At 43.1% G+C, this 22,323-nt stretch overlaps 1 protein-coding gene across 1 annotated transcript; it reads right to left on the bottom strand.

The window, feature by feature from the left end:
- Positions 1-4,024: 4,024 nt before the first annotated feature.
- Positions 4,025-21,814, bottom strand: lrrc3b (leucine rich repeat containing 3B). Its single transcript, XM_068704609.1, has 2 exons — positions 21,665-21,814; positions 4,025-10,856 (listed from the first exon to the last, which is right to left on the bottom strand). The coding sequence occupies exon 2, from the start codon at positions 10,708-10,710 to the stop codon at positions 9,928-9,930; it is 783 nt and encodes a 260-aa protein (XP_068560710.1). The 5' UTR covers positions 10,711-10,856; positions 21,665-21,814; the 3' UTR covers positions 4,025-9,927.
- Between the last annotated feature and the right edge of the window lie 509 nt (positions 21,815-22,323).

Raw genomic sequence — 22,323 nt, 5'->3', positions numbered from 1 at the left:
ATGAGGAAAGTGGTTGCCACTGACCTCCGGAGTCTGGAGGAGATCCATCTTCAGAGTGCTGTCTGGGTTACTCTGATAAAGAAGCCTGCAGACCACACTGCCCACTCTGTGGGCCGCCCTCACTGCCTCCACCTCACTGCCATTAGGTGGAAGCTATTGTGCCGCTGCAGTAAGTACTAACCAGCCCTTTCAGAAGAAGGTTCTAACCCGTAGCTCTATGGATCTTCAGCATCCAAAACTGCACGTTGAATGAGATTTTCTATTTTTGTTTTGTTTTTAATGGTAAAGTCATTCGTCGGCTCGGGGGAACATGCTTTGAATGGTTTAGTTGTTGAAATGTAACATGCTATGAACACATACAGTTACATGTTATGCTTTGGTGTATCTTGTAGGTTCAATATCATTATATTTGCTTAGTTTTTCCTCACCACAGACAGCGAACACTGTCCATAAATAAGAATTGAGATGAAATCAGCGGCGGAGGGTTTTCCACTCATTCGCTTCTTTCGTCGCGATTATTAAGACAGCATTACCAACGTTGAGCATGAACTTCAGTCGTAATAAATGAACCGGCGAGCGGTGATTACCTCACGGCACATTCATAATCGGTCTCGTTCTGTCGGCGGGCAGTTTTGCCTCCTCTGTGAAATCCCCGGAGGCCACCTCATGTCACCCGCCGCGCTGATGGATGGAGGCTGCGTCTGTTAAAAGACCTCCATATCACGTCCCGGAGTCAGTGAGTCACAGTGGGTTAATATGCATCTCGTGCCTCTATACATACAGTACACAGGCAGTACATCTACACATCGTACATCATTGACTTTATGTTATTATAATTCATCCTGAGTGGAACATGAATGTGCGTGCCCATATTAAAGGACAAGCTTTGTCAGACAGAACAACGATTTTTTTTTGTTTTTTTATACAGAAATCCTGTCAAGTGACATAAAACACCAACGACAGCTGAAAAATAAGACAACGCAACCATCAATAAGGAGAAGAAATAAAGAAATACAAATACACATAAATTGGTACATTTTTCAAATTAATTTTGGGGGAAAAAAGGGAGACGGGGGTGTCGGTCTCTACGGATCATTAACTCACTTTACTGTAACTATTCCATCTGTTATCTTCAGGACGTGGTTGCAAAGAACCAAGAAAAATCCCAAATATCAAAATCATGATGGGACAAGAGGAAACGTGGCTTCATCCTCTGGGGACCACGAATGTCTGTATACAAGTCAACGGCGACCGATGCCTTTGGTTTGCTTCTCTTTTGCCGTCTTTCATCGCGCTCACACGTTCACGTCTACATCAGTGATGCTCCTCACCGACACGCGCTACTGCTAATCCAGGAACACTTGTGATTAATCAACCTTCGTCCATCGTGTCCATTCCTGCATTTGTCGCGGCTGAGGACTTACATCATGACTTATAGTGAGTAAATAGAATATAGTGAAGAGAGCAACGTCAGCCTCGGGTAAAGCTAGATATCTGTCTATTTATAACAGATGGTATTGACATTAAAGGCGCGCAGTCAGCTCCGTACGACTGTGTCGCCGTGTGCAGTCGTTACACTCTGCCCCACACGTCCGTATGAATCATGAGGGTCGATCAGCGAGACCGAGATCGACTCCACATCGTCGCGACAGATCCGAGTGATCGATGTCGGCTCGAGCCGGAAAAGCTCCTTTTTATTCAATATTAATCTCTGCGTTGTTGTAGTGAAATTCAATACACTGGAGGGGGGGGGGGGGGCAGCTGCCTCAAAAAAAAGATGTAAATATGCATAAATAAAAGGAAATATAAAAAACTTTAAGAGTCCGTTCATAGTCACGCTCTACTTTCCTTCAGCCTGTCTGAACACTTTATATATATATATATATATATATAGACAAAGTGTTCAAAGTCTACATTAGGGTTTGCATTAGGATAAGCAAATCCTCGTGGACCTGCAGAAAATGACAAGTGATTTACCTTGAAAACACCTTGAAGTGCGATTAAAAAAAAGAAAAAAAGAAAGAAAAGAAAAATAGACGAGCACATTCTGTTTCCTGCGACGAGGCGAAAGAGAATTAAAACACAGCAGTGAAATGACTCTGGAGAGTTGAACGCGAGCTCTTATCTTGTTGGCTGAGGAGAGACGTTCATGTGCTTCATTTCACGGGGAATTAAAAAGGTAAAGCGAGGACTAAATGTTGGAGTTATACAGAGAACAATTTCTACCTTGAGGGGAAAAAAAAAACGGAAAGACAGCCGGAAAAGTTTAATTGCGCCGCACTTCCTGTTTTTACCCAAGAACCCGCAGAGCACAAGCGGTTTCATGTCCGTGAAGGTCACCATGTCCAACACTGAATAAGTTTTTTGTTCAAATATTTCAGCTTTTCAGATTACAGGGTGACTTTTAGAGCACATTCATTATCGTTTTACTTCAAACTGGAGCTTTGTTTTTGCGACAGCCTTCAGGGAAACAAGACGAACTGTATAACGACGTTCTGTTTCCTCCTTCTCGATGGGCATTTCATGTACAATGTTGTTGTATAAACTGTGTGATGATACACAGAGGCTCAAACATCTTTTGGGGTAAAACATCATTTTCTAACATTTAATGATAATGCAACACAGACCAGGGACGGCTAACTAAAGACGAACCAAAACAAGTGAACTAATGTACTGCAAACAATGCTGAATACACCACGAGTGAGACGAAGCGAAGTCTTCTGTCTTTAATAAACGCAGGGACAGAATGTGAGACATTGTCATGTCTTCACTGCCCAGGTAGCCCACAGTTTAGAGATATTAATGACCCTTCGGCAGAAATGATGGGAACCCTTTTTAGTCGCACCATTCCCCACTGAAACCACATTTATTCATCCCTTTTTTGTAGTTGTAAATCATTTTTTATTTTTTTTTAAATGTACCGTGGAACGCTGGACACTTCCCGCCCTCAACGGTCGCCATCTTGGCTTACGTATCGGAAGAGAGCGACGGGTCCCGGGTCCAAATCCCCCGGTTGGATGTTACAACGCCCGGCTCAAAGGAACAACATAAATGGGAGACCAGACGAGTTTGAAAGTGATAAATATGCACATTTCTATAAAGGATGACGCTAACTAAAACATGGAGCGAGTCAGTAATCAGTGACGTCACCATATGGAAATGTCTTTTTAGCAAACAGCAGCCAAGGAAGAGACCGTCCGTGTTTAGGTGGAGAGACTTTATAGCTGGAACCGCACCAGACTCAGCTACCCTGTCAACATGCGAGCGCTACGCCAATAACTACATAGTGACACAGCGTGCCGAGCGCTAGAACTAGAAGAAGGGTAGACATTGAACTGTTTCCGTCGTCGTTTAGCACAAAAGTAAATGCCGATTGCTCTGAAGTTGTTATGCTGACGACCACGTCCAGAGCTCTGGAGACCAATGGCCGGAATTCTCAAAACTCCAAAAGGAAAATAAGCTGAACAAAGTTTGTCATTCACCTGGCAAAATCTGCTGCTGGGTTTTAGTTGATCCAGTGAGTCCGCGAGTCTGACCGTCCCGCCACGTCGATTTGAACGACCCACGTCTGTTCTACTCCTATACTACCGTACAGCACCTACATGGCAGTAGCCCTACATGTCGTGGGTAGACAGCAGGTTGGCGGTATTTTAAAGAGTGCGGATCGCTACGTCATCTAAATGGACCCGGAGTGATATTTAAATGAGCTGTAGCCGAGCTGCTAATCAGCCACCTTAGCCTGAAAACTCAACGTCAGCAGAGCGCTTTCTGTTTGGACGCTGGCTCGACGCGATGACGCGCGTTTGTCGTCCGATAAAGGAGGAGCCTTGAGCAGGAACGCCGTGGCTCTGCTGTCGGCGGCTCAGCGTGACCGTGGTGAGCTTCACCGACGGGGGAAACGCGATCGCGGACCGTTTCATCAATGGAACGTTGTAATTGGATTCAACTCCAAAAAAGAAAAGGGCAATCCCGTCGCTCCGTTAACACTTTGTACTTTCTGCAAAAGTACCGTTGGCCCCGCAGTTGACCTTTTGGACCCTTGCTACAATATGTCTGCTCATCCCAAAAAGAGACGGCAATTGAGCTCAGCTCCTAACTTTCCCATTGATGAGAGCTTCATTGTTTTTATAGTATTTCCGAAGAGAGAGAAAATGAAACCATGAACCAACGTATACCTCCTTTATTTCATTTTTTTTTCTGTACGTCATGCTATTACAACACAACCATGATAGTCAGTGCTAACATTTTCCTCCTCAACCGTTGAGTTTGTCCATCACATCCTTGTCTTGCGCACGGAGAAACTGGTGATATGTTACAGTATAGTTTAGTTGAAACAGCTCTTTACATCGGCGTGGTTGAGTCCGTTTTTTTTCTTTTTTTTTTCTTCTTCTTCTTCTTCTTCTTCTAATTTGCAAAATAAAACCTAAAATCGACAAATCCACTAAAACAGAGAGAATCCTAGACTAAGAGAGGCGTCAAGAACAAAGACCAGAGGTGGAGAAAGAAGACGTAAATAAAAAAATAAAAATAAAAAAAATGGTGAGAGAAGTATTCAGGCACTTAGAAATACTCTCGGGTCCTTGGCTACACTGTGCTTCATTACATTGTACATGCGTTTTAGAGCCTATCCTGATCCTGTCGTGAGGAGTATGAGGTCGCCTCTACAAGACGAAGAAGGCTTTAGCACATTCAAGAACAACTAATTAAAGGGATTTCAAGTATTTCACACAACATCAACGTTCCTATTTACACGTGATCCTAGTGTTCTCTACGTATACGTGTTCTCATTGCATATCCCCTAAGACGTCATTTAAACAACCATTATTGTACAAAGTCAGAAACGTGAAGCGAGAGGAAATTTCACAAGATATCAGCAACACCCAGTTATCCAACAACCATGTGCAGGGATTCTTTTAGGTTATTATTTAAAGTTAGTATTTATAAAATGAGCTTTTTTTTGTGTGTGTGTGTGTGATAAATCTATTTTCTTGTCTTACGTTGGATTTCTCTATAGGCTGTATATATATATATATGTGTTCCGGCGGCCATGATGGAAAGGAAGCCATACGAGAAAAATGACAGCATCAATTTTTCTCTTCACCCACCGCCGAGGAACATTGCTGCACACAGTGTTATTAAAGGGAAACGATGCACTCGGACTCGCCGCTCGCCTCGAATGGGGACGGTCGCGTTGATTTTGTCACGACTGAGGCGATCGCATTGTCCCGCCATCGCCCAACTTTTGAGAAATCTGTCCTCCCCTTGAAAGGGCTTGGGAAAGAATGAAAATCGAGTGAAGGCAAACGGTAACGGTTAACGGTAAACAGCGTTGACTCTGAATGACTGAAGTGACCACGAGACATCAACAAGAAGAGATCACTGAAACTGACATTTAGCCTTGTGCTTACTTCTGATCGGTACAGATATACAAAGAGTGACCGACAACAGCTGACTGAAGACAACAGGAACATAGACTTACACAAACCGAGGGGAGTAACGGAACGGTACAACACGGCAACAGCCTGTCCACCAATCCTCTAACACCTTTTGATTCCAAAAACATCAAATAAGACACACGGAGTAATCTCAACTCACGTACTAGCTAGTTTTACGTCTCGCGGTCTTCGTCTGCAGAGGGAGTTTGCTCAATCGTCACAGAGAGAGTTCAGTTTTTCAAAAGGAACGTCGGCCCACGTGATAACCCAGTCGTGCGAGGTGGCGATTCTGCCGAAAAACCCCCCCCCCAGACTCGGGGGACGGTTTAACGTCTTGTGCCAACGTTCTTTTCGCATTCAACAAAAAAAATCCACATGGAAACTGGGGTATGGTTAAGGTTTTAGGGAACATTTGTGGTTAAATTGAGTTTATGGTTAATAAAAAAGTGAACGTGACACCTTTTAGTTTCCAACTCGCAAACGCAACTTCCTCCATTGGCACCGAATGATGACGTAACCAGTTTTTGATCTGGACGTTCTTGTTGTTTCGCCAATATAGCGTTCCTTACTACTGATGCTTTGGGAGCCATTCACGAGGGTCTTGTCTTAGTGAACCAGCTGAGATCTTAAGGTGCTGAATGGTTTCTAACTCCCATTGACTCGAGTACTTTGGCTGGTTCCCAAAACAGTGTCCATCTTGGTCTTAAATTGAGAATCCTTGTAAGTATCCTAACGACCACCGGTTGTCACGTGATTTGAAGTTCCTGTTCAAAGATAGCCTCGTCAAGTGAGCGCCCTCCATCTGCTGATGCAGACTAGAGATTAACTAAGTGAGTCGAGATTATTTTGTGGAAACGACTGAATGACACTCATTCAGGTTTAAGTTTAAACTTCCTTTTGGATATCTTACTGTTCGACATCCCCTAATTCAGAGTCTTCAATCAATTCTTTTTGGCAAAAATATACAGTAGTTTCCTGTAAATCAGGTAGCCAGATTAATTTTTTCAAAACCAATGGATATATTAGATATTTGCTTTCAGCTAAACTGTACCAAGTTTGTTCATGTTTTAAGGCATAAAAACAACAACTAGAACATGTGTTCATACAAGCAAGAATGGCCAGTTTGGAGCCCAATGTGATGATGGGATTCTGTAGGGATGCAAAGCATACACTGGTTGGAAGGAAGCTGTAACGGCCAAGAAAGCTCTGGAGGAACCTTTGGAATAGGACACGCCTTGTTGACCTGTAATGACATATTTGTTCCTAGACCGGTGCTGAAATGATGCATCCTACTGTTTTTCCACTGCTCCATCATGGCTGAAACTGTGAAGCTAGCTTCACCTCTGACCACACACCACTGGGTCTGCTCAGAAGAGCTCTTTGTCGCTCCTGAAGCCACACCCAACAGTGATGCCACGCTGTGAAGACACGCCCAGGGGGGGGGTACACTTCTACATCACTGCAGCAAGGTGAGAATTCAAACCACTGAAGGTCAGGTTTGTGCAGTTTGAAATGGTTTTAGAAGGGGGGGGGGGATCTGAAACGCTGATGATTGCTACACGTAGCACCATTACATGACGTCATGTGACATGTTCTGATTCCAACACAAGGACAAACACACTTTCAAATTCAAGGTTTCTACATCGTTTGTGCAAATATTGTGGAATTTAAGTACTAGAAGAAGATCAAACCCAGGCATAGGTGGAAAACATGGAACCCTGTTTTTTTGCTTTTGTTAATAATTACATAATGCGACATATTCTTTGTTTGATCAATGTAAAAATTAGAAATAAGTATAGAACTGCAAGACAGATAAATCAATCTAATATAAATGAACATTAATCTTAGTATGCTGCAAGCTTTTCTTTGACATAATTTACATTATGTCTGTTCAAATATGTCCGATTCTTCTCGATTGTTAATTGTTACAACCTTTCAGGGCGTGTTTATTGGCTACTGTTAGCGCACAAAGACCTCAATGTGTGTGTGGGGATAGTGACGGAGATGACTCACTGTTTTGGCAGGTTGTGTAGCCATCATGGCAAAAAACTATTCGCTCATATCATGTCATAACGACGTATTTTTCTTTGTTTTTTTTTTAATACAAACCAATTTATTAAGTATGAACAGGAAACGTATCACTTCATCCAGAAACCTTCTCGTTATCACACACAAGGGTGGAGGTTTATGTTAAATAATCGGCTATTTCAAAAGTCAGCAAAGAACCGTTGAACTCAGTTACGATAAAATTAAAAAACTTCATTTTAATTTAACTTTGATTGACGGTCAGTTCTAGAACGAAGAGGAGTTTGTGGACTACTATTAGCGTCTACAGTCTTCATCACAACCTCCACCAAGAAGGAAGGTGGAGCAGCTTGAATGTTGCCTAAGAGGCAAATGTGGGGTAACCCCCCCCCCCTCCCCCCTCCAGTGTGTTACAGTGTGGTGTCTGCAGTTTACTCACTATTGCTTGTTAAGCTCATTTTGCTATGAGTGCATATTGACATTCAGATCAGAGCTACTTCCATCTGGGTTTTTGGTGGTTGGAGAGTTAAGAATGTGGTCTTTCGTTTTACTTCATGGCCATGATGTCACGGTTTGGTCGCGGGGCTAGAAATCAATTTAATATGAACCGATATCGATGTCTACTTCTCAGGCTTTGATTGCCTGTTTCGTTCCTCGGGACATAGAAGTTGTTTTAATGAGCTAAAGTGCAAATAAAGTATTTAAATATACTGACATTGTGTAACGAAAACAGTTCCTTGATATGACCGGATAAAGTGATATGTGGCTGTAAAAGTTTCTTGTTAAAACTCAATAATTTTGCATGTAGTAATAAGAAAAACGATGCCATTGTCTTGTCCACCATGAGTACATTTTCCTCACAAACTCTCCTCAATGATTGATCCCAGAGCTACTCAGGAGACTCACCGCGTCACGTTAGCTCAAAACGCCTCGCTCTCAAGCCTGAACGCAAATCATAATTTGGATTAGCATTACAATTATAAAAAAATGTCTGTATAAAACGCATAATCCAATAATGCCATTATTGAAAAATAATGCATGCTATTGCATGGGCTATTTGCGCCCACATTTACATCCACAGAGTGCATTATTGTTCAATAGCTGCACAAAAAGTAGATTATCCTGCTTACACCACGGCCACTTGCTACATTTTAGAATATAAGCGTTTCTTTATGGTTTGGGGGCGGTACGTTCTTTAAATGTAAACGTTGTATTGGCGCCATCTTCGTCAACCTCGGAGCGAGCGTTTCATTCCCACTCCGACGAGCTCGAGACTCGTAAAAGACTTAAATTAGCGGCGTTCCGGCAATTAATTCGTAAAGTGGGATTATCTGAAAACGATCCAGACGCTCTGACCGATCGGGAAGCTATGGAGGCCCATTTCCGCCCCGGGAAAAGGAAAAAGCATATTTAATTAAAATCCAAAAGGACTGATAAATGGTAAATGAACAATAATGAGATCGCATGGCCTCGATCAGCTGACTCGTAATCGTGACGTAGCAGGTATACGTTGACAAGCCAGCTCCAATTTTTGACTCCGTATCTCTTAATCCTTAAGGTTTTGAAGTCATTTAATATACGCAGACGGTTTAAACGTTGCAGAATTTGCACTTAGAAAGTCCAACATTTTTTTTTACAAAGTATTTGCTAATGTTGAGTAAGTGTTTTTTTTGTTTTTTTTTATCTTTAATCATTCCTAACCTTTCATTCGTTTTCGGTACAGAAATGGGCTTCCATAGAATCCAGTATTCTCTAAATGCTTCAGTAAGTGCTTACCTGTCTCTATTAAAATAGTTTTTTATGAATTGTCTGAATAAAAAAGCTCAAGCGCAAGCAGGGAGATGAGACTACTTTATATCTGAATACCCCGCATCCAAGGCCGTACTGGTCTAAAATGTAACACAATGTACATCAAATAGTCTCCATAAGCAGGCAATGGCCTCAGAAATGCCGTCAATATAAATATTTAAGTTCACATTTAATTCTAAGGGGAATGAAAGAAGCAGTTGTGTTTTTAAATTTTTTTTAACGTGGGGCTTTTCAGATACCAAAATGAGGGCTCTGGGAAATGAATGTTTAAGGGTGTCAAGTCTTACAAATATATTTCTTTTTTTTTTATCAGATATTCCAAATTTTCATCTATAAAAAGCCATTATCATGTCAATGTTTTGCACCTGAGATTAAATTTTTTTTTTTCAAAGCTCCATATGCAATTTTTTTTTGTAGAAAAGACAATGTTGGTGTTAGACTATTAGACTCTCTGGCCTTCCTTCTCGTCTCATCTCAGACCGGACATCGACAAACCCTGGTGAGAACGTACGACAGAATCCCTAAAATACAAAGATCTCTCAGCAGACTTTGATGCTCACGTCACCTAAAAGTTTGAAATAGTAAACACTACAAATGTGGGTCCTGTTACAATAAACGTTTTGGCGTTCATCAGGTTCGTGTCTCTTTGAAACAGCCGTCAGACGACGGTGCTTATGTCGTCGGCCTCGTCGGGTTTCTTGGGCTTGCTGGGGAGGGACTTGAGGTACTCCAGGTGGCGCCGGGCGTCCTCCTGGTTCTGACGGACATAATACACGACGTATGAAATGACCATGGCAAACCAGCCGAACATGGTCACCAGCATGGCGTAGTCTGTGGTCCTTTTGGCCAGGTTACAGAGGTCAGTATCCACCGCCAAGAAAGGTCGACCCTCCTGGTCGCGGAGCTCCGAGCTCCTGCAGAGGACCCGGGCGGCGGCCTCGTGGTTGTGGGCCATCCCGCCGATGGCCTGCTGGAGGGCGCAGTCGCAATGCCAGGGGTTGTCGTCCACGATGACGCGGGCCTTGAGCCGAGCGAAGGCATCCTTGTGTACGCTAGTGATGCGGTTGTGGGAGAGGTCCAGCACCTGTAGCGTCGCCTCGATGCCGCTGAAGGCGCCTTCCCCTAAGGTCTCCACCGCGTTGTACGAAAGGTTGAGCTCCCTCAGGAGCCTGAGTCCGTGGAAGGCTTGGTCCGGCACGGCGCCTATCTGGTTGTGGTCCAGCCTCAGCAGGACGGTGTCCACCGGGAGGCTCGGGGGGATCTCTTTGAGGCGGGACTGACTGCAGGTCACGTTGAGGCCGTGGAGGTGCGGGTCGCGTTGGCAGATGCAGCCCTTTGGACACATGCTGGCCGAGGGGAAGCACAGGGCCATGAGGACAAGGCTCTGAAGGAGCAGGCACATGGGGATGGAGCGCGACAGCCACAAGTCCAGCAAAGTCATACTGACCGGCCGCCAGCAGCATCCCGCCTGGGGCCACAACACTGCCACTGGTCCCTTACACACATCGCATAGTGGCGACTGGTCCTCACTGTCCGCCCGCTGGAGATCCTGGAGCGTGAACAGATGTTATCATGCTGCGTTGAGGCCTGAAATAAGATTAAGCAGAAATACAAGGTGAGCAAATAAGGTTAAGGGATAACTTATTATGTATTGTGCCATTTTATTCGTTGTTTCATTATCACCATTAAATTTGGATACTCGTGTTCAGAGGATTATTCAAAATGACTTTGACACCGGGTCATCGTGCCACTCTGATGTTGACAGTGTTGGTTCACGGTGGAAAAAGTCTCAACAACTACTTGATGGATCAACATACATACAGGAGCCGGTCGAGGTGGTTTCGGGCATCTGGTGAGGATGCCACCTGGGCGCCTCCCAAGGGAGGTGTTCCAGGCACGACTCAGCTGGGAGGAGACCCCGAGGGAGGGCCCAGGACCAGGTGGAGGGACTACATCTCCAAACTGGTCCTGGGAGCGCCTCGGGATCCCCCCCCCAGTCAGAGCTGGCTGATGTGGCACCGGGAAAGGGAAGTTTAGGGGGGTCCACCTGCTGGAGCTGTTGCCCCCGAGACCCGATCCCAGATAAGAGGTTGAAGATGAGATGAGAGATACATACATTCATGGTCCCCACAGGGTTGTAATCGCGCCTAATGACGTTCCCATCAGCCTCAGTTTTTGTTTTTGATAGCATGTTAGCATTTCTCTATAGCAGAACCACTGAGACCAAAGCATGTGTTAAAACAACACAACAACGCTTTGATCAGGGCGTGTTGCTTCGGGTATTAACTCTTCCATCACACTAACCTGGATTAGAGAAACAAGATATCGTACAAATATTGATAAATGGATAAAAGTCTCCCATCTGCATGAGTTTCAGAGGCAACAGCACCAAGCAATTCAAAAGGGAGACATCAAGGACAGTTTCTGATGTGTGCAAAAAGCAGGATCTGCCATTTCTACATCTGTACATGCATTCCTCTGTCCCTGTTATGTGTAGTCCTTGCACTCATAGGCGTAAGATATGAAAACTTGTTATTCTCATCTCTCGTCCAGGTTGCTGATCATCTGCGAGGGTTTCTTTCGACTCCTCAACAAAAGACAGTCTCTCGTCTCCGCACTGAAGTGCAGGAAAATCAGTATCAGACAATTTCGGCGCACACTTGAACAGGACTGCATAGAAATGTAGAAAGAAACGTCGATATGTTTTGCAGCTGAATATATTCTGCATTAGGAATATTTTTGACAGCTGTCATTCCCAGAGCGAACATCTGCCTCTAGGCAACTGGATTCTCCCCCGATCCTGAGCCTATGGTTCAGTTCAGGACATTTTAGGACATAGATCATTCAAAATGTAAAATGTTTTACTGATTAACAGGAGTCGACGTTGCTTGAGACGTTCGCATGGAACATAAGTACGCGGTTATCTGGTTGTAATTAATTCTAATCTGGTTATTCAGAGAAAATAAACAAAAGCGACAGCCAGCTGTTTCAATTAATATTGTGACAACGAGCGTCAGAATCCTCTCAAAATCAGGTGTTGTATTGCAGCGTGACCATTAACTTCACTTAATGTAATGCACACAGAGACATCTGTTAGACAGAATATTTAAAAATAGATCCTCCAACTGTCCAGCTCACTTAATGCCTCAAAACATTATGCATGATAAATAAACACAGTTGTAACTTTCTATCTGTGAAAAACTTTGCATCCAAGTCTGTGCAAAATGTCACCACTTTATCATTTTATTCCATTTGTGTGAAATTGTCATAAGTAACATGTAAATTATTGAGTTTAAATTCATTATATAATCTATAATCGGGTCGTTCTTGAGTCCAGTTTGGACGTTTGTGCCAAATTTGAAGAAACGAGTCACAATAAACTTACAATATAATGCCGATATCATAAAAGTGTCATAAATATACCGGCAGATAGTATTTCCACAACATTGATGCACTTAATGATGTGTGTGTGTGTGTGTGTGTGTGTGTGTGTGTGGATGGAAATAATATGATTTGTGATAAGTGGTGAATAAAGATGACTAAGTTCTACATCCTTCACCTCACGATGATCTCATCTCATTGTCGGAGTGAGTCACAGTCGTACGGCGTGATTTTAAAGAGACAACAGGCGCTTTTAAACCGCTGGTGTTCACATTCTGCGTCCTTCAGACCATCATCCACAAGAAAGAAGCATCCTTCCTCATGGTCACCGCTTTAACAATTACTCTCCATTTCTTTTTTTTTCCATGCACAGAAAGTTTGTTTATGATACATAGGGGCTCCACGGAAACATAACCCTCAACTTTATTTCATTTTGGTACACTTGAGATTTCTCTAAGAGACCTCGAGGAGTAGAATATAATACATATGAAAAGAAATAGTCTTTCATTTCTCTGTCCCCCGGCTCAGGACGTCTAACAGCAGCCTATAGTGGAGAGGCGAGGGGGTTAGTGAGGACCGGTGGAGAGCATCCGGAACCACATCAAGCTGTTTACCCAGCTGCCGCTCTGCCGCGAGAACCTGTTGCTGTATAGAAACCCGGCTTTGTCTATTAAACCTGCCGCTGTGCTAATGGGAGGCGCGATCTTCTGACATGTGACTAAAACCCACGGCATGAATTGATTTGCATGGTTTGATCAGGAAGAAGAGTCACTGGGAACAACAAGAGCTGTGAGTGGATCCACAGGGAGTGGGGGGGGGGGGGGCAAGAATATCTGACAAATATTTATAATGTTATATTTGTCGAGACGATTTCTGACCATTTGCTAGATCACATGAACGGTGTTGAACTGGTGAAAAATGAATGTGTTAGGTTAGTGCTGATCGCGCCATCGTATATTCGTGAAAACAACACAATGGCCATTTCATGTTTTGCAGCCGTTTGGTCGTGAACCAGAGTTTTTGACGAATACAAATTTTGAACCTGAGGAAAAGATGAAAAGTCTGAGGATCACCAAATTCATTACAATTCGTCCTGATCGGAAATACGAACGTCCGCGCCTAATTTCAACGCAATCCATTTAAGACATTTCTCTCTCTCTCTCTCATTCGTCTTCAGGGCAGCGTATAGATGTGTGTAGATGTCAGAGGAATCCATCTGATGCTTTGAGATATTTCAGTCTGGACCAGAGCGACCAACCGCCAAAGCGTTTCCCGCCCTACAGCCACACGGCCGGCGTGACTAAAAAAACAATCAAGCTGTCAGATGGAATTTGGAGCCATTAGCTTTTGATGACGTGAATATGTGACGTCTTGTTGCTGTATGTTTAACCCCGGCAGCCCTGTTCTAGAGGCGTTGTCCTAAACAGCTCAAGGCTCATAGATAGTGTGCCAAAATCTTAAAAAACAATAAAACATTCTCAGTTTTTATTTAGCACGCATTCCTAAAAGCAAAGATGTTTAAAAGTCTGATGATATTCTGTCATGTAAAGTTTTCCTTTGTGCAATAGAGCTCCATTGTTGTCCGTAAGCTATTAAAAACACATCACTGTTGCTTTACTGTGAACATTTGTTGACTCATATGAACTCATAATTTGACTTTAGTATTTCCAATTTCCGTGAGGTTAAGAGTCACTGAGTGGGTAGATTTGTCCAAAAAGAAAGTAGACGGATCGACACACAGAACCGTAGAGATTACCCCCGCAGCAAATTTTTGCAATTGGAATTACATGGGATGCACACTATGGGTCTTATTGTCTTGTCTGTGTTTCCAGAGTTGTTATAAAAATTAAGAAAAATATATTTAATTGTGCTTTCTTTGTTAGCTAGGTTACTGACGTGACAACCACGCCCGCGTCAAATAGGTAGCAAACGTTAGCACGGATTCACTCAGTAACGTTAGCACTGATTCACTCAGTAACGTTAGCGCTGATTCACTCAGTAACGTTAGCGCTGATTCACTCAGTAACGTTAGCGCTGATTCACTCAGTAACGTTAGCGCTGATTAACTCAGTGACGTTAGCGCTGATTAACTCAGTAACGTTAGCGCTGATTCACTCAGTAACATTAGCGCTGATTCACTCAGTAACGTTAGCGCTGATTAACTCAGTAACGTTAGCACTGATTCACTTAGTAACGTTAGCACTGATACACTCAGTAACGTTAGCACTGATTCACTCAGTAACGTTAGCGTTGATTCATTCAGTAACGTTAGCGCTGATTCACTCAGTAACGTTAGCGCTGATACACTCAGTAACGTTAGCGTTGATTTACTCAGTAACATTAGCGCTGATTCACTCAGTAACGTTAGCTTAGCTGTTTGAATAAATTTCCCTCAAAAGAAAAGCTTGAGTTTTGATAACTTGCTCTCAGGGTTATTCTGCGGGGGGGCCTCACGTGTTTCCGTTACGGTACTGCTGACACATCGTTGGTTTTGGTGTTTTTGTGAGATTTCGCTGACAATAAGAAAACTATTAGCATTGTTAGCTTCTCTCGTGGTCTTGACTTGTAGAGGGCTTTGTCCCTGAGAGACGATGGATCAACAAAAGCACAAATAATAATGGATATTGAACTGAATTAAAATATGAGCCAATCTGTAATATGTTTTTGAGTGTGTCGACTAGACGTGAATTGCATTTAGGTCAGAAATCAATGAACATGTAGCCGGTGCCCAGTGCACATCAAGATCCACTGGTTCAATGCACTCGTCCGTTTACGACGGCTCTAAAATACACTTGAGTGGAGTCTGCAGAATGTATCTGTGGATGTTGAAGAATGTCTAAACTATTCTGCCCTCTAGCAACAGCTATTGTCTCTCTGTTTTCTTTTCTCCCTCGTCACAGTCGTGCTATGAGCTTAAAACTACTGTTCACGGACCTACAAGGTTCCTTCTGCACATTGTTGTCTGCGTGTCCATAGAGCGGCCTAAAGGACCTGCAAAGATTAGGCCAATTTGTCAGAATGGAAAAGTAAGACCGGTGGTCTCGCCTGCAGTTGAATTTGCTGCAGAGTATAGACTGATGCACGTTTGATGTAATGAATGAAATGCAGAGAAGGAAAATGAAACCACTGTCTCCACAGTAAATCCTCTGTTGATTGTTGGTTATTTATTCATGCGTTAGAGCGCATCTGCCATGAAACAATCAGTGAATAGCTTCATTCACTCTCTCTTCTACCGCTCGCCCCCCCCCCCCCCCCCCCCCCCCCTTTTTTTTTTTTTTAGAATGAGTCCAGAAGCCGAGAGCAAAGCCAAGTTTTACATTTGATGTTAACTAACGAAGAAAAAGAAGCTCTCCTCTCGTCCTAAACCGATGCTAGAGAACTGAACTGAACTGAGCTGAAGCAGCAGCTGCTGTGCATGTCTGACCAATCAGCAACGGTCATCCCTGCACCCCAAAAGTTCTGGTACATTCAGAAAGTACTGGCCCGACTTGGGCCTTTTTGGGATTTAATTGAGACCCTGGTCCCTGCTGTTAAAACACTCTGGTCCCTGAGGGTTATCTAATAATACAAAAATGTAAATCATTTTAACATATCGGTCATTTCGGAAGGCAAAAGGACAAATTACCTTATTTTGTGTGTAACGTTGACTTCATGTCATACATGTATTTACATAAATATTCCAACCAGGATGCATCTGGGGGAAGAAGAAGCATCCTAGTGTGAGAGCGTACGACCTCCATGACCTGCCACTGCCACAACATCTGCCGCTCAGACGTTTTAACATCCACTAATTAAATTTAAGCGCCGTACAAAGAAATAACGTTTACATCATTTAGACATCATTTAATATAAGATTATGTCGTCAGCCAGTGTTGGAATTACACCCTGTCTTTGGGTGGAGACCTGTTTTTTTTCGGGGATGCAATGTTCACATGCATGGAAATACAAAATCATACTATCAATACATTTTGAATTCATGCAGAGAATAGTTAGCCTGGGACGACGACAACAAGCGGCTTCCAAAACGCGTAGCTCAATATCCAATCACACGCTAACCGCGCTAACCGTGTCTTTCTTGTCGTGTGTTTTCCCTTTATGATTTATATCCCCCACCACCACCGCCAACAACTTACAGACATTTTGGCGGCTTCTAATTTCAGAGCGTGCTCTGTTCTATCGCTCTGCATTTAATATTAGACATAAAAAATAAAAAAAATCTGAGAGAGGTCGTTCTTAATTTGTCCTCCGCGCGAGACAAGATTCCACTTAACCTTCTGAACCAACAGATCATCTCATCTACAGTCTGCCAAAAAAAAAATAAAAAAATGTAAAACTAACACACGTTTCAGGATGTGGAATCCTCCATCCAGCCCCAAATTGAACACAGCAGGGTTACCAGTGGACCCTTTACACAAATGGATTTGTGTTGCACTCATTTTTCTTAGACGGCAGAGAGAAGTCGGTGTTCTTACGCAGAATCTCGAGCAGTGTGAGCAACCGAGATGTCTCCTCGTCGTGTCAGAGGTTCTCCAGCAACACCTCCGCAAAAGTTAGAATTTTTTTTTTTACTTTTCCAGTGTTTCAAGGATTCTTGGCCCGGGTTATTAAACCTCCCACTATTATTCATTGATTATGTAGCAGCACATTAGGGTGCCTAATGATTCAAGGGTGGCAGGGGAATACATGTCCCATTCACAGAGACAGAACAATGCTGCTGCCGTGAGTAATTTAGAAAGCTTTCAGAGGATTTCAGAACTTTCTCAATTTAAGATATTAATTGTTTTTTTTGCTTGATATAAATGCTCAATAGAGCCGGACTAAGAGATGATACAGAGTGTTAAAAGGAGGGTGGTGCGGGGGGGTTGTTGCTGCTCCAGCTTGAGGGGGCGTTCACGTTTGGTAGTTTGGAAATTATTTTTCCGATTCTTCAGACATCACGTGAATGCAGCACAAAGCTGCCATGGACGGTTTATGAAGAGTCGCCCACTGGTTTGTGGACTTACCTCGAGTTTTTACATTTTAGTCATCGCCATCTTTGATTTTTGGCTTTCATTATCTTGTTTTTTTTCTGACACTAGAGGGTTTAGCTAAGTAACCGAACGCTGAATTACGATTAACTTTCACGAACTGAAAACACACCGAGAAAGGGTTAACGTTCTGAGAAGAAAACACAGACCGGTAGAGACCTGTCAATCACAAGGTAGCCACGCCCCCAAAGAACACTCCTCTTTATGATCTATTACTTACTAAATGAACATCATGCTGTATTGAAGAAGACTTGAAACTAGAGATTGAGACTCATGTTTATGATGTTTACTGAGGGAATAAATCAAGAGAGAAGTAACGTTATTTTCTCATAGACTACTATACAACCAGAGGAGTCGCCCCCTGATGGCCATTAGAGAGAATGCAGCTGACTTCTCCTTGCTCATAGCTCTTCTACTCTTACTTTGGTTTAAGTCACTGCGTATCCTGACAGAACACCTCGGTTGAATTTCAGCCTGCATTGCACGTTTTTTTTGCAGACTAACAATGTTGACACAGAGCAGCTATCATCGGTATAGCGAGAACAACAATTTAGCGGACTGTCAAGTGTTTGAATGCCGTCGAGGGTGAGACGAGGGAGAAAGCGGGGTTGGATGATTTGCAGAAATGGGGGATAACGGCGCACACTTTCATAAAGTCTCTCCATAGTGGACGGACGCAGTCGTGAGATGAATTAAAAGGAGGAGCACTTGTGAGTGAAGAGGGCTTGTCCATTTTGTAAAGTTACAAAAAAATTGTAAAGCAGCCCCCCTCTTGAATCCACTACTGAGGTTTCAAACACTTCTAGTTGATCCAACAAGGACCTCGTTTGAAGCACGCCGAGGCCTTAACCACCGTTTCAGCATTTCAACGAGCATTTTCACGACTACATTCCAGTGCTTATCAGGTTTCGACTACACACACACACACACACTTGACTAAATAGCCGTTGAAACGCTGTTGGAACAGTATGTCCTCTTAACATCTAACCGATTCTCACTTCTCAGCTAAATTCAGTCTATTATCTGATGGATTTAGTAACAAGTGTACCTGCATGACACATCAGAAAAAAGGGTGGCATGATCTATTTATAGTCTAACTTGTGTGTGAGAGAGGTTAAACGTGTGTGTGTGTGTGTGTGTGTGTGTCTGTCTATCACACACACACCATAGACTGTATATAAGAAGCGGACGTAGCTGTCTTGACATCACCCATTGGTTGGGTGATGTCAAGGTTCAGGGACTCGAGGTTTTGAAGCCTCGAGTTCGGTGAGCGAAGTCACCGTATTTGGAATGCGGAGGTGTACCGTAGAGACGCCGTGTGTGTATATACGGCTCTGGCGACGGCAGCAACCTGTCAATCACGGTAAGCCCCGCCCCCTAAAGCACACCCTGCTTTATGGTCCGTTTGACTCTAAATGGACCTTTAATGTACTAAATGAACATCATGCTGTATTGAAGAAGACTTGAAACTAGAGATTGAGACCATAAACTCATGTTTACAATGTTTACTGAGGGAATAAATCAAGAGAGAAGTAGAGTCATTTTAGACTAGACTTCTATACAATCTGACTTATTTTTGCAACCACCTGCACATCGAGATGTAAACTAACACACATTCATGCACACACGTCGGGAGCAATTTGGGGTTCAGTATTTTGCCGCCGATTAGAACACGTTAGCAGCATGTTCTGCTGCCCTAAATTAAAACACTTAATGCAGCTTAAAAACATAAAGCTCGACGTGATCGTAAACAAAAAACACATCGATCGGACAGAACAGTAACAGGAGTCCAGATTGATATATCAAGCTGTCAATGTACCATTTGAGCTGACGTTCACTGTTAACACTCTTAACATCGTCGACGTATGAAAATGCTAATAAAACAGGTCTGATTCATACACAGCAGGCAGGTTTTTGGGAGAACGCGGCGCTCTCTTACCTGCATCAAAATTGCCTGCAATCACAATGTTTGTGCTTTCCCTGAGAAGAGAGGGAGCTCGCAATCAAAGAATTATTAGCCTACTGGTGAGAAGCACTTACTGTCCCTCTGTCTCTCTTTTTTTTTTTTACACAGCAAGACTGATTACAAGGCAGAGCCGACATATAGCTCAACCTCCACAGCAAAGCTGCTCCGCTGCTGATCCAGGTTAAGATTGTGAAAGGTCACACTAGCTCACCTGTGAGAATGAGGGATTATATGCTGGGAATCAGGCTAAAAGGAACAGGTGTGCATGCAGAGATCTGATTACTTAAGCACAGTATTCTTGCGTATTATTATTAGTATTATTTTCTTTAATAATTCTCACTTCATCTCCTGTATTCATCCGTCTTTGTGCCGATTCAACCCCCCTTGAGTTTCCGCTCAATAAAGACTCATCTTATCTGCGAATAATTCAACAACAGCACTATGAATATGCAATTGCACTATGACTGTTATAACAGGTGAAGTGCCTTCCCACGTTGGCAAACATGCTCGGACACATTTGACATCTTCTGCTGGGCCTACATCGAATGCAAGCGTTAGAGCTATTCATGTAATTTAAGCGTTAAGAATCGGTTCCCCCTGTTATTCCAACATTGTTCTCCTACCGCAGTAAATCAATGAGAACACAGCTATTTCTAAAAGTTGTTTGGGTTCTGAATACCAATTGACACTCAGCCAAACAAATAACACATTAGGCCTAAAGGGGCAATTTTTAATCGAGCTTGTCTAAGACGCTGTCTCTATTCCAATGAGACAGGACTCCATAATTGGTGTGTGTGTGTGTGTGTGTGTGTGTGTGTGTGTGTGTGTGTGTGTGTGTTGGGGGGGGGGGGGTTTCCTCGGAGTCGGGTTGACGCCTCGAGAACGTGACAGGCGGAATAACCAAATATGAATCAACGCAACACCCTCTTGGACCGGGATGCACCTGAGGTCTGCACCGACAGCAGGGACAACACAGAGGATCCTTGGAGAATCCAGCTGTTGTTCCTCACATGTGGAACCCCCCCCCCCCCCCTCCCCTCCCCTCCTCTGCCTTAATGCAACTATTGAATTGCCGAATGCATTAGATTCAAAGCTCTCGCTTTTATATGACAAGGCTTTGCAAACACAGCCTGTCGTGTCTATGACCTGCGCAAACAGCAGCAGACAACAGAACAATTACCTTCTCAAATAGACGTAATGTTATCAGCGTTTGCAGTCCAATAAAACTGTGCCCCCCCCCCCCCCCCCCCCCCCATACGCCTCATAAATGGAAAGAACGTCACGCAAAACTCCATTGAAAAAGATGGCATTTTTAATATATCAATCTGTACCGGCAAGCAACAGTTCGACTTCTTGTTAAATAAAACTCAGCTTCTGAATCTACAGGGGCAACAGTATAATTCGGCATACACGGAACACACCGAGCGACAATTATATCAGCAGCATTTTAACTTTTAGAAATGGGTCGCATTGGCAGCTGCCGCCCTCCGCGGTGCATTTTATTGGAACAAAAATCCTAAGAAATTGCAGTTGAAGCTGGAATAAAGTTGGAATTTTGAAAAAAAATAAAATAAAAACGGATTCTTCATTCTTTATGCGCCGAATGAACACTCAGCTTTTAAACACTTGAGATCCATATTTCATTTCATTTTATATGTTGTGTATTTTCGGTAATAACCCCCAAACACATGAAATAGTTTTTTCTTTGATGGCGTTTGGCACGACGCTCCTTCTGAAAGCATCACGCATCAGCCTACCTGTATACCGCCGACACCATATCAACGCGTGATGTCTAATTGTGAGGAAAACAACCAGAACGCACACTGCCAAGCACCAGTGCACATTTATAAAATCACCCAAATATCATTATGAATCATATATATCAAAACAAAGACAATTCCTCCATGCACAAATTAATAATAATGGGGAAAAAAAAGGCAGCCACCATAGCAGAGGACAAGACAGCGCAACATAACACGGCAGACAGGCATAAGAGCAACAGGCGACACAAGTGTCCTCACCTGCAGACACCGTCTCTAGCTGGTGGGGATGGAGACGCTCATGTCACATGAAGCGGCTCAGACAGGCTGTGGGGGCAGCCTGCCTGCAGAAGTATCCGCTCACTGGTGAACAAGTCGCAGTGTGAATTCGCATCTTTACCTTTCAGTGTGAAACACTGCACAGGAGTGAATGGGGGAGAAAAGGGAGGGGTTCTCCGTGTGAAGCGAGCGGGTTGACGGAGACAACACCACGTCCGGTCTCCGACCTTCAGTGTAAAAAAGAATGAATGCAATGTTGATGATGGGAGGGGAATGACTGGGAGGCAATGTAAAATATGGATTCATAATTAAGGGAGAATCAATGAAATATAACTACAAATGCATTGAGGGTTAACGATGTATGAAAGTCTTAAAATACTATTTTAAAGCAGGCAAGATATAGGTTTGAGTGGCAGAAAGACATGGTTTTATAATAATAGTGGAGTCGGCCTATTACAATGTGTTGATCTTATTTTATTTATGTCGTTTAATTGAATTTTTCCTATTTTGAAAAATGTACGTTTTATTCTATTGTGACAGTAGAGACAGCAAACATGAACATGGACAGGAAACGTGGGGATAAAGTGTATTTATTTTATTTTATGCATTTTGTTTTCTTTATTTAAGCACTTTGAATTACA

The sequence above is a fragment of the Cebidichthys violaceus genome, unplaced genomic scaffold (genome assembly GCF_023349555.1).
Source record: "Cebidichthys violaceus isolate CVI_PGR_0920_01 unplaced genomic scaffold, fCebVio1.0.p SCAF_96, whole genome shotgun sequence".
Classification (NCBI taxonomy): Eukaryota; Metazoa; Chordata; class Actinopteri; order Perciformes; family Stichaeidae; genus Cebidichthys; species Cebidichthys violaceus.
This window is presented reverse-complemented; position numbering and strand designations above follow the sequence as displayed.

Coding starts and splice junctions, on each gene's coding strand:
- lrrc3b (XM_068704609.1), bottom strand. CDS start 10,710: ATGACTTTGCTGGACTTGTGGCTGTCGCGCTCCATCCCCATGTGCCTG.